We start from the raw sequence: 13,509 nt of genomic DNA, 5'->3' as shown, positions 1-13,509 counted from the left end.
AATGCATTGTGGTTGCACATTGTGTTGCTCCAGATTTAGTCCAGGTTTATTCAACATATGATGGCTTCATTTCAGTCGCAATCAAAAGCAAGCACCATATATAGTACATGTAGATTTGACACTGTATCGTTGTTATATTTAGTCCCCCCCCCCTTCATCATCATCAGTCAGTGAGGAAGAGGCAGGCATGAAGGACGGACTCTGGTTGGTCATCAACTGTCTCCATTTAACATTTTTGGATGCAACACCTTTAGGATGCGATCGCTCTTCGTGAGATCTGCAGGGAGTTCATTATTCTGCGAAAAAAAAACACACCCGAGAAATATTTTTACAAGATTGAAGTTATCTGCTCATCTTTCTAATCTCAGTGCCTCACCTTGTTGGGTATTGTCGGGTCTGCGTTGGCCCTAAGCAGCAGCAGGACAGTTTGAAGATTTCCACCCATAACAGCAGCATGAAGGGCAGTAGAGCCGTTCTGGGAACAACAAATAAAGATGATTCTAATGCTAATGGAGAGGTGTTATGTTCTCTGCTTATTAACAAATATAAACCTGCTATTTATCCAGAGTTGCAGGGTTAGTATTAAAGGAATAGTTTGACATTTTGGGAAATATAGGCTCAGGGGCGGATTATGACACAATGGGCCCCAAGAGGCCCCATTAAGTCTCCTACAAAGGAGCAACACACACAGACTTTATAGATGTTCAGCCTCTTTATGTGCTTGTTTCGTGTCAGATTTTTAGTCGTAACGCAGTTCTCTGTTGTTTTGTGTGTCTTTGTGGTATTTTTCTGTCTCTTTGTAGTCGTTTTATGTTTCTTTGTGGTCGTGTTGAGTCTCTTCCTGGTTGGCATGTGTCTCTTTGAGGGACATTTTGTAGGTGAAGGCCAGGGGCCCCAAAAGCACCAGCAGCTCACTAATCAACATGGTATATCTCATGTCTTTAAATCTGCACAAAAGAAAAACAAACACAAGTGTAAAAACGATAAGTTGGGAGCCAGTCAGACAGAGCCAGGCTAGCTGTTTCCCCCTGTTTCCAGTCTTTATGCTAAGCTAAGCTAACTGACTGCCGGCTGGAACTTAATTTTGAATGGAAAGACGTGAGATCAATCATCTGATCTAACTCTGAACAACCAAACCGAAGTGTGAAAGCGGCACATTGAGGTTTTACCTTACAGACATGAGAGTAGTATCGAGTACGTCTCTTTATCAAAACGTCAGCAGCATCATCTACCTTGAGAATTCCAACTGAAGGAGAAAACTTGAGAAGCTCCTCGATGACGCTGTTGTGTCCCTTATAAGCAGCTTTGAATAACGCTGTTGATCCATCCTTGATAGACAACAGAGAAAGCCTAGAATTATCAAACAAAACAAGCTCCACTCAAGGTCCTCTTACTCACTTGCTCTGAGGCTTTCAACTATATCACATGGTCCTCATCAGCAGATAACATGGTACAAGAGGACGAAACAACACCAATCATCAATCCCTACACTTTTATGTGCTTTGTTGATTCTAAAAGAACGACATACTTGTCTGTCAGCATCCCGATCTGCACCACGTAAGAGTAGCACCCTCACCACCTCATTGTGACCCATCTGAGCTGCCATCCACAGGGCGGCGGTGCCGTCCTGGAGAACACATGGATGCAGAGACAAAGGACAAAAGAGGGAGGAGGTGAAACACAAGAGGAATATTAAGAGTGGATGCAGGCATGAGAGGGGCTGAGAAAGAGGAGCTGTGAGCCTTTTAAATCTCTAAAAAATGCTGAAGAGGCGAGGGCATTACCTCCCTCGATTGGTTAACCTTTGCACCAGATGACAACAGCTGACGAATCACAGTCACATGACCCTCCTGAGCGGAGAGAAACAGAGGGGTGGCACCGTCCTGTAACACAAAAGACTCATCTGACACACTTTTCCACTTATATTGCTAAAAACGGTCAGAAAGGTTTCCAGCTATTTAAAAAGTGTATTCATAACATATTGCTACTATTTCATAAATGTATGTATGTGAAGTCAGGTTGTTTTCACCTGCCTAAGGACAGACACTAATCCTGCCAAATGTCAGTCGTGTCTGACTCAGCAGTCTGCAAAAACCTGAGAGGCTGGATTCCAGCTGCTGGGGACATTGTGTTGCAACTAACCATCATGTTCCTGACAGACGGAGGTACTGACAGGTTTAAAGGAGAGGCTGAAGATGTGGCTCACATTCAGCTGGTCGTGAACATTGGCTCCATTCTTCAACAGGGTCTCCACCACCTTCGAGTGTCCGTACTGAGAGGCGACGGTGAGAGCTGTGCCACCGTCCTGGCACAAAAACCACAAGAACAAAACAAGCTAGCAGTGAGAATAACAGTTAAAGGTCACCACTGTGTGTTGCATGCTGTGGAGAGAACATGTCTAAAGCAGCCTGACCAGCATATGTTGTGACGTTGTGACAACTACAAAGACACACAAAACAACTACAGAGAGAAACAACAACAAAAAGGGGTAAAATGACCACAGACAAAAAATAACTAGCCCACAAAAAAGAACAAAACAATTATAAAGACACAGAGACACACAATGACTATGAAAAGGGGCAAAACGACTGCAAAGAGACACAACATGACCCCAAACGTATACAAAACAAATACAAAGAGACTCAAAAAGACCAGACACAAAAGAACAACAAAGAGAAACAGAAAGACCACAAACAGACACAAAACAACATCAAAGAGACACAAAAAGACCACAAACAGACACAAAACAAAACAACTACAAAGAGACACAAAAAGACCACAAACAAACACAAAACAACTACAAAGAGACACAAAAAGACCACAAACAGACACAAAACAAAACAACTTCAAAGAGACACAAAGACACCACAAACAGACACAAAACAACTTCAAACAGACACAAAAAGACCACAAACAGACACAAAACAACTTCAAAGAGACACAAAATGAGCAAAACAAACTACAAAGATGTGCCAAACTGCTACAAAAGGGGTACAACAACCACACACAAAAAATAATATCCTCCAAAGAAACACAAAATGACCACAAAGAGACCAAAACAACAACAGAAACAGGCTAAACAACTATACAATCTGAGAGTCTTGTTCATAAGAGGTGGTGGGGCCTTATTGTCTCATAATCCGCGCATGCTTATCTTGACACGAGAGCAGTATGAATCACGTCTGAGATGACAGCATCGCTGCAGTCTCCATCACACCCAGTACTATAAAGACTGTGATACACATTCATCATCGCTGCTGCATACCTTTGTCTGGAATTCAGTGGAGGCACCGAATTCAAAGAGGAGCTTCACAACGTCATTGTGTCCCTGCTGGGAGGCGAAGAACAGGGCGGTGGAACCCGTCTGAAAAGATTGAAAGAGATACGGCTGTTTTCATTTGACTTTAACGTTGATTGTATTTTAATGGAAACATATTCAATTAAATTGCTCATTAGACTTCAGAAGCAGTCTGTAAGTTTACTTTAATCTTGCTGCCCATCTTCATAATTATTTTGCAGAAGCTTTATTATTGGGTAGTTTACCGTTTTGTGGATTACACCGAGAGCAAATGACCACTCTCATTTCTGTACGCTGAAATATGTAGCTACATCCAGAATACGGTTAGCTTAGCATAGCACAAAGACAGGAAAAACAGTATGTATAAACTTCCTGGAATCTCTGCTGATTACTTTGTAACGTCTCTACAGATTCAAGACTTTCCGTTGGTAATCCAGAAAAGTCTTATACTGTTTAAATTAGCTATTATTTTGCAATCATACCTCTCTTTGGTAGTTGATGTCGGCTCCCTGCATGATTAGTTCTTTGGCACACTCATAATAGCCGCTGTAGGACGCCACCATCAGCGCTGTCGTTCCATACTGGAAAGAAACATGGCAGCAATAAATGAGCAGAAGAACAAATCTACTTCATGAGACAAAGTCAGGAGCTTGTTTTCAACTATAACTACTTTCTATGTGTTTTATTGCAGATGACTTGAACACAGAAAAGATGACAGAATAGTACTTTAAATGAGACATATCATGGACATTTTCAGGTTCCTACTTGTATTTTGGGTTTCTACTTTCATGCTTCAAACAAACACATTCTTTTTTTTTATCACACTGTCTCTCTGAAACCTCCGGTTCTGAAAAGTGAAGCCGATGTGGAAGTGCTTTACAACCTGCATTCTCTCTAGTGTCCACCAGGGGGCGACTCCTCTGGTTGTATAGAAGTCTATGAGAAAATGACTCTACTTCTCTCTTGATTTATTACCTCAGTAAACATTGTAAACATGAGTTTATGGTCTCAATCTCTAGTTTCAAGTCTTCTTCAATACAGCATGATGTTCATTTAGTACATTATGGTCCATTTAGAGTCACACAGACCATAAAGCAGGGGATGATTTAGGGCGGGGCTACTGTGATTGACAGGTTTCTACCGTGGTCTGAGAGTTGTCCATGTTGTCGTCTTAAAACTTCAATCCTTTCAAAGTGTGTTTTCACTTCATGAAAGTTGATTGTAAAATTTTGGTTGCCTAAAAATTACTTATTAGTTATTTTTATATCTAAATGTGCTCAAGAATTCACATAAATAAGAAAATGTAGTAATTCAAACAAAGCACGACTTCAATGACCAGTGAAGTTTGATATCACCGCATCAATCATGACTCATCATCAGGCAGAGTCGTGATTTGCCACCGTCAGACACAAAATGGATTTTTGAAACGAAAAAGTGATGCGGGAGACAACCCTGCAGCAGTTAAATCTCCAAAGCATGTGGTGAGAAAATATGAGCCTGAATACATGACATTTGGATTCATAATGGCAGTGATGTGTGAGGGTCAGCAGAATATTTATTTTGGTTAGCTGACAGCTGACAGAGGCATCACACATGACCAGTTTTTCTTTCTCTTTTTCTGCCATATCATGTTTTTTTGTTTCTTTTTATTTGGGAATTTAGTCCTCTGATATTCTGATATCCCCTGTTCTAACGAGCCTCCATGAGACAAATCTGATCCCAAAAAATTGCCTGAGCTGTCATATTCCACAGTTTGTAGGTTGGTAGATAAATGCATGTGCACAAGCAGTGAGAAATGTTGTTTTTTACTTTGTGTTTCCTTTAAATCAGGTGACTAAACCGCCAAAATTCTGCAGATTTTATTCCAATGAAACACATTAAAACCCCTCCCCCTTTATTATGATGAAAATAAAACAAACCAAACATGAAATGAGTGGTTACACACATGCGACCACAGAGGTGAGGCTTGAAGCCCTCTGTCTCCCTACCACAGGCGGGTTATGGTTAAAGCGTGCAGCGGAGCAGCCGGGACATGCAGCGTCCGTACACTGTCTCTGCAGTCCGCGTCCACGCGGCCGCTGTTGAGCAGCAGCTGAAGAAGAGCCAAGTTCCCCTTCCTCGCGGCCCAAAACACGGCGTTAGCCAGGGGCGTTTCCTTCTGGAGGGTAAATACACACAACAAGCACTGACCTTAAACCACCATTATAGTATTATAGGATTCAGACCGGCAGTAAACAGTGTCCGCTGCAGGTTTAAAGTGTCAAACACATATTTCCATCTCTTTTTTTTGAATAATGAAAGGGGATTTCAATAAATCAAATAGCGCGCGCACACATGCAAACTATACACGTTTATGTATGACATTTAAATCGGAGCACACAAGGCCATATGATGCCCTATTTATACCCACACGCGCATGCACACACAGACGCGCGCGCAGCCAGACTGAATGTAGACAGCGTATTTAATTCCAGCTCTCACATGCTCCCTACAGGTAAATAAACCCACATTGTTGATGAACCCTGAACGCGTTAAGAGGACGCAGGTGTGATTCCTCACGAGGGCCCTCTAGCACGCGCGCTGCTGAGGATAATGGATGGGGAGGAGGAAAAATAAAAGAGCTGGTTTACCTTGAAAGACATCCTGCAGACCTCATTCGTGACTCATGTTTGTTCCTGCGCACTCATTCAGTGGAGACGACGCGGAGGCTGCTGAGCGCCGCTCGCCGGTTTTTGCCGCACTGTGTTTGGGTGTTGGAGGCGCGGCCGCTCGCGGACATAATAACAGGCAGACAGTCAGCTGAGCATCTGCACGCGGTGCTGCACGCAGCAGACCGCTGGGTGGCGCTACTACTCACAAGGGGGCAGTTAATAAACAAGCATTCATAATATTTATCTGATTAAATTAATAAACATTAAAAGCCCTTTGAAATGATTTATATTTAAATTAAATAACTTTTTAAGTGGAGACGCTACAGTTGAAAAGGGGTAAAGATTTAAGAAATGTAAATATGCAAATGAGGCATTAACTTATTAAATATGTGCTAATTTGCATATATTTCCAGAACATAAATGTTGGATGAAGCCAGCTTCAAAATTCATGTTTCATTTTTTCGACATATTAGAGTCAAAGGTTTTTCGAGAGGGAGTTTTAAATATCTTTGTATCAGAAAATACGGTAATTACAACAGCCATTTAAAACAAATCTATTTTCTCCATGTTTTATTAATAAATGTAGCATAAATGAGTGTGTGAGTGATGTGTGAACAAACCCCTCTGTGTGAACCTTCAGCACACAGAGAGGAATGAAAGAGTGAAGTTTGGTGAATGTAAGAGCTGCTGAAGTGGAGATTCATCATCAGAGTCTGAGAACAAACTCATTTAGAGGAAACGTCCTTTAAAGAGACGTTTAGTTACATTACAGACATTTAGAGACTCTACAGGTGAACACATGAACTCATAGATATCACCATGAAACTTAACCAATTCATGACTCACATTAAGAGACTCTACAGGTGAATAGAGTCACATCATGAACTCACAGATATCACCATGAAACTTCACCACTTCATCACTCACATTAAGAGGAGTATTATTGTATTACAAGTTTTCTGAAATATTATGTTTAAATATGCAAATGATGCATTATGTAATGGTAACTTTTGGTGAATTTAGGAGAAATCTACAGACGTAAACAGACAAAGTAGTAAAATAAACACATACATTACTGGTAATTTTACTGAAGTAAATGATCTGTGTACTTCCTCCACAGCTTGTTTTTTGGAAAGTTTAATGTCAGGTGTTGTGCTCATTTATAACCCGGTGATTGAAGGATTTACAATATTGCAGCTTTAGCTCTCTCTATACGATAATAGAGGTATTACGGAGGAGGAGCAGCGAAAGCATCTTATTTTTGTTGACTAATGTCCTCCTCAGGTGCTGGCATACGTGTTGATTAAGGGATCCATGAAAGTATAGTGGAAGCATGTACTTATTGCAAAGCTATAAAAGGAAGGTTGACGGTGAGTGTGTAGCTGTGTCGCTGCCCAGAGTCCCTCTCAGACCATGGGAACAAAACACATCCATGAAGGTAAGCAGGGCTGTTTATTTCATATAGTTAGAGAGAAATACCTGAACGTGTTCCTTTATTATAAAGACAACCTTGCATTTTAAAATTCAAAAGTCACGAGGCATGACTACAGATGCTGATGTTTCTGAGGATATATATTGGCTTTTATTTTTGTTCAGTATAAACACTCTTGTTGTGGAGAGAATAACATCTGCTAGATTAAACTAATTTAAGTATTTGAGCTTACAGGCGGCCTTGTACGTGCAGCAACATGTAGAGATTGTGTCCTCATTTATGATTATTTATTAGACATATTGTGTCTTTTTGAGAGTTCAGTCATAAGAAGAACGTCTAGGGTCACGTTTAAAATGTAGCCTTTTCAATAGAGTTTTTTTCCCCCAGAGTTCCACGACAGAGCGAGTATCAACACCACTTTAGAAATGAATATTATGTTTTTCACTTTAAGAAAAGCACCCTGTGTTTTTACAGCAGGTAGTTACTGTGTATGTCTTTACTCTAATAAGTACAGAGCACATTCTATTATAGAGCTGCTGAAAAGTGTCGTGTTACTACAACTGGCATCTCTACGATGTTTTAACTTGTAGGTCGTATGGTTGTATGGTCGGAATGAATAACAAAGATCTCATGCAATAACCCAAAGATATAATGACCAGCAGAGGTATGGACTCGAGTCACATGACTTGGACTTAACCAGTCTAGTCTTTTTAATAATTAAGTTCAGTCGCACTTTAAATAACATTTTGTCGTCTTTCTTCTTCTTATTACTCTGTTACAAAGATGGCATTACATTTGGTGAAGAGCCCATTTTGACTTGTTCAGGACTCAAAACACAAAAGTTAAGGAACTGGGACTAGAATACAAAGACTTGAAACTTACTTGTGACATGCAAAACAATACGTAGTCTCACCTCTGCTGACCAAAAATCCAAATTTCAGTGTACTACAAAAATTCTACAATTCTACATCAGTGTCCCGATGCTTATGCTGTTGATTTTTTGCTGTAAATGACAAAATAATTTAGTGATTATTACAATTTGTTGAGGTCCAACCAAAACCTGTGACTCCACTGTGATGCTCTTGTCCTTCTAGTCCAGCAGGCCAGCTTCCTGCTGCGAGCCGCCCTGCTCTCCGTCCTGCTGTTCGGCCCACAGCATGTGGCCTCGGAGTCAGACGAGGTGGCCCCGACTGAGTGGGAGGTCTGGAAGAGCAGCCATGGCATAAACTACGAAGACATGGTGAGACTGACTCCACGTCTAAAGTACAAGCACCAACTGTAAGTGCTCTGATTCACTCTGAGTCTTCCTGTGATTTCATGCAGGACGACATGCAAAGGTTGGCCATCTGGGGGGAGAACAAGCAGATGATTGAAGACAATAATCAAGGTTTTTTCATGGGGACGATGCCGTTCACGATGGCCATGAATAAATATGGAGACCTGGTAAGGAGTAGTGTTTGCCTCTCTATGCTAAAAGCTCCACTGCCTAAAACCTCAAATCAAAGTATTTAAAGGTTATTGTGAGGAGCATGGAACTAAAACCCAGTTCAGTCCTGATCCTCGAGTCCATATGACCTCCATCAGTAAAGAGACCATCAGACAGAAGATGCTCTGTTTCTATAGAGTTATTCTTAATGCTCGTCATCAGAGCCACCGGGTCAGATTCTGGTGAAACCAGATGAACTCATGCAGGTTCACTAGAAACTCCTTCAGCTCAGACTCCAGCAGAGACCGGTCCACCGTGGACAGACCCAGATCAGGAGCTCCGGAGGGAGGAGGAGAGCTCAGCTCCCGGCAGCAGCAGCAGCGTCTCCTTCTCCTCCGTCAGGAGAAGAGCTTCTTTTCTCTGGGAGCCAACAGCGACACCACGCTGCTGGAGACCCAGGATGTATTGCTGGACCTGCTGGAGGGGAGGGAGGCACGGGAGAACCAGAACCAGGACTGAGCAGGGCAGACTGTCAGACCCTGCTGCAGTAAAATGAGGTTTTCCAAAGGGAGTCTGGTGCTCGGAAGCACTACGGCTTTTGTCCACAGGGACCAACAGAATCAACACAAAATGAAAGTTCCTCAAGTAGCTTTAAGTGAAGATTTCATGCCATTAACAAACAGATCATTTGTTAATAGACTAAGTTTCATATGTTTACTCAATGTATCCTCATCCAAATTGACTACATGGGTTTTATACAAATTAAAGTGCATTACTTTACCCAGGCTCAGCTACGAACAGTCTTGCCAACTCAATAACATTAATTATTGTGAAACAATCTTCTTTATGCTCTCTAGACGAGACAAGAGTACCAGGTTTTGCAAGGCGCCATGATAGACTCCCAATTCGTGAAGAGAGGGAAGATTGTCTCGGGCCGAAGGCTGCGTAACAACGCTAAGAAGTTGGATGCTTATGTCGTCGACTACAGGAACATGGGTTATGTCACTGAGGTGAAAGACCAGGTAAGACATTTCTAAATTCTTTTTCAGGTTTTTTATACAGAATCATGAACACCTTCTAATCTACTGTTCGTTTAAATAAACTTCTCAGGGATTCTGTGGCTCGTGCTGGGCCTTCAGCACTACGGGAGCCATCGAGGGACAAATTTACAAGAAGACGGGTCAACTCGTGTCCTTGAGTGAACAAAACCTGGTGGACTGTTCCAGATCTTATGGTACCTACGGCTGCAACGGTGCCTGGATGGCCAACGCCTACGACTACGTGGTCAACAACGGGCTGCAGTCCACAAACGCCTACCCATACACCTCGTTGGTGAGCCTCAACCTGCTGGCTCCGCCTCCAAATGAGCACTTAGAAACAGTTATGTACTCGGTGTCCGGCCTGTCGGTAACGTTCAGCTCTATTTGCCCCTCAACAGGACGCCCAGCCCTGTTTCTACGACAGCAGACTTGCAGTGGCCCACATCAAAGACTACAGGTTCATACCCAAAGGAGACGAGCAGGCCCTGGCTGATGCTGTGGCAACCATCGGTCCAATCACAGTAGCTATTGATGCGGATCACTCAAGCTTCCTGTTCTACAGCTCAGGTTGATTGTGAAATACTCCCTCTATACTAGGGCTGGGGGAAAACATAGATATTATATCAACATTGTGATATGAGATCTATGATTTTTAGAAAGTGATGTCTTTTCTTTGTTTTAAAGGCTGCATCACAGGAAAGTGAACTTACCAGACTGTTCTAGTTGTTCTATAAGTTGCCTTTACCCACTTAGTCCTTATATCCAGATTACTGATGATGTAATAGTGGATGTTACAATAAAAATACTTGTCTCATATTTGCTTCCACACCAGCACTAAACATCAGGCAGACAGTTAGAAGCTAGCTGGTGAACATAGTGGAGCATTTAGAAGCTAAAAAGCCAGATAATTAGGAGTTGGTGGAGACCAAAACAGAGCTAAAAAGTTTTCTTTACAGCTTGTTTACGCTGCCCCCAAGTGGCCAACTAATAAATTAAAGCAGGTTGAAATTTCCTTTGCAGGAATATACGATGAGCCAAACTGTAACCCGAACAATCTGAGTCACGCGGTGCTGCTGGTTGGCTACGGCTCTGAAGGAGGCCAAGACTACTGGATCATCAAAAACAGGTCAGAAAAAACAACAACCTCCACATATAAAACAACATCGGTGGATTTTGTCCAACACTAAATCTTCTATTATTCTTTGTTTTTTCTTCTTAGTTGGGGAAGCAGTTGGGGCGAAGGTGGCTTCATGCGAATGGTCCGAGACGGCAGAAACACGTGTGGCATCGCGAGCTACGCTTTGTACCCTGTTCTGTGATTCTGATGAGGTGCTTCAGTCGTGTTCACCAAAAGTAACCTTTGGATAATACCTCATTTGCTTATTGAAACAGAAAACGTCTTAAAACTTGTAACACAAAAAAAGAATTGTCCTAATGTAAGTAATGAACTGGGTAAGTCTGATGGTGATATCTATCGATGCACCTGTAGTGTCTTCAAAATGTCTGTAATTTAACAAAACATATCGTGACACCAAACTTTCCAGTTTCATTCCTCTCTATAGTCTGAAGGTTAACACAGACGGGTTTGTTCACATATCATTCAGAGACTCATTTATACTACATTTTATTACATAATATTGACAGTATTTTCTGATTTATGGGGTAATAGAAAGAGTTATCCAACATTCCCTCCGTCAAAACAAAATGAAAAAATATTTGCATATCTAAACATTTCAGGAATCTTGAAATGCAAAAAATAATCGTCTTAACGTTAATAATCAACTGAAGAAGTTTCATGATGATATCTATTAGTTAAATGTTGTGTCTGTTGTGTCTCTCTGAGGATATGTCAAACTGAACAGAAGTAAAAACACATTCCTTCACTTTCAAATGAAAATGTGAATTTCCAAGTTATTTTACTTCCACAACATTTAACCTAATGGTGGATCATTTAAGCAAATGTCAGCAAACTTGAAATATGAAACACACTGCATCAGCTCACCACATTTTAGCTAATGCTTTAGTTAATGTTTTTAAAAAATCTGTAGTAAACAATTTTTTTTATTACTGTATCATTGTGCAAGCCGTAGATTCTGTGTACTGTTAAAAATAAAGTACCTTTTGTGAATTTTAAACAGATCACTCTTGTGAATCCTGAATGATTCACTGAGCAACGTTTATTTTGAAATCTCTTGTCACTTCTCCAGACTGTTTTTAAAAGAACAAATAAAATGCTGCTTCATATTTTCAATGCAAATAAAAAAGTTTCAGTTTTTTTTTCTACTATTATAATCAATATTTTATCAGTTACTTACTGGTTCAACTGTATAATAAAGTAATTATTCTTCTAAGCGTATATTTGTCACTTGTTCAACCAAACACAGTTCACATACAAGTCCAACCACACCTCGCTGAACCTTGAGCCTAACTCTGAGCCACACTCGTCCACGCTTACTGTTTCTCACCGTCCACCGTCCCACATAAAGCGCTCCAAGGTTCACCTGCTGCAGGTGTTTATCTGAGGGGGGGGGGGGGGGGGGGGAGCTTTTCACTGCTCGACTCAAATGACTCACTGAACAGCTCGTAATGCAGTGGAATATATCTTTGATTTGCAGCGCGGTGTGGTTGTTTTTGCTTTGCTTTGCTCCGGTTTGTGGCTCGACTGAGAACCGCTCAAAGTGTAAACATGACAGACAAAGTCAGATCCATCAGAAGACGCACAGCACCAAAGGGTTCTTCTGTGATCCTTCCTCCAGCAACCGGGCAGCCGGCGCCATCACTCGGGTAAAGCAGCGCTTCGTTGGATTTATATGAATTTGTTTCCCGCTTTTTTTGTGAGTAAGAAGGACACTTTGCAAAACAATGTCAAGGAATCATTCAATGCTCCACATGAAATAGTTCTTTCAAAAGGGAAGTATGTGAGTGTATAAAGCTACCAGCACTGTTAGACATTGATTTCATTATATCTCAGCAATAAAATGTATCTTTCTATGGCATCCTAAAGTTAACAGATAACTAAAACCTTCAATAGGGTAATTCATGTCCTTGTATGTTTATTTACAACACTTATTATTTATTGGAAAATAACTCAGGACATTTTCTACATTTTTGTACTTTCCTTGCGTATTTCCATTTTATGCTACTTTCTACTTCTCCACTACATCTGAGAGATAGATATTGCACTTTTTACTGTACTACATCTCAGAGGTAGATATTGTACTTTTTACTGTACTACATCTCAGAGGTAGATATTGTACTTTTTACTGTACTACATCTCAGAGGTAGATATTGTACTTTTTACTGTACTACTGTGGTGGAAAATATTCCTATACCCGCTTTGCGTGAGTCTTTTCATGCTGAAATACGTACATAATACCAAAACCAGGTTGTCTTTTAAGTATTTATCAGAGAAGGTTCAATCATCACAGCAGAATGCGTACAGTCTCAGTGAGGAAGAACCTCGAAAAAAGTGAACACGCTTTCTTTATACAGAATGAGCAAAGGTGGGGGCCGATGGCCAATGTTACAGACATTTCAGTCTCAGACTGATAGGAACAACAATGAAAAACAAACAGCCAGCAACCAAAGCAAGCGGCCCAAAGGCCTTGGCGCTGGAACATTCTCATACAACACAGTTAGTTATCTTTGTGAACAGAGAGGGA

General features: G+C 41.1%; 2 protein-coding genes across 2 annotated transcripts; one reads left to right on the top strand and one right to left on the bottom strand.

The window, feature by feature from the left end:
* Positions 1 to 212: 212 nt before the first annotated feature.
* ankrd29 (ankyrin repeat domain 29) lies at positions 213 to 5,943 on the bottom strand. Its single transcript, XM_076088533.1, has 10 exons — positions 5,929 to 5,943; positions 5,346 to 5,456; positions 3,781 to 3,879; positions 3,266 to 3,364; positions 2,207 to 2,305; positions 1,785 to 1,883; positions 1,529 to 1,627; positions 1,233 to 1,328; positions 377 to 475; positions 213 to 296 (listed from the first exon to the last, which is right to left on the bottom strand). Exons 1-10 carry the CDS (start codon positions 5,938 to 5,940, stop codon positions 213 to 215), a joined length of 897 nt encoding a protein of 298 aa, XP_075944648.1. The 5' UTR covers positions 5,941 to 5,943.
* A 1,419-nt stretch (positions 5,944 to 7,362) lies between these two features.
* On the top strand, positions 7,363 to 11,166 carry cts12 (cathepsin 12). The gene is made up of 8 exons (XM_076088532.1): positions 7,363 to 7,387; positions 8,476 to 8,621; positions 8,705 to 8,824; positions 9,665 to 9,829; positions 9,918 to 10,139; positions 10,246 to 10,414; positions 10,868 to 10,973; positions 11,067 to 11,166. The coding sequence occupies exons 1-8, from the start codon at positions 7,363 to 7,365 to the stop codon at positions 11,164 to 11,166; spliced, it is 1,053 nt and encodes a 350-aa protein (XP_075944647.1).
* The last annotated feature ends 2,343 nt before the right edge of the window (positions 11,167 to 13,509 follow it).

The sequence above is a fragment of the Anarhichas minor genome, unplaced genomic scaffold (genome assembly GCF_050575085.1).
Source record: "Anarhichas minor isolate MPS153535 unplaced genomic scaffold, ASM5057508v1 ptg000010l, whole genome shotgun sequence".
Taxonomy (NCBI): Eukaryota; Metazoa; Chordata; class Actinopteri; order Perciformes; family Anarhichadidae; genus Anarhichas; species Anarhichas minor.
This window is presented reverse-complemented; position numbering and strand designations above follow the sequence as displayed.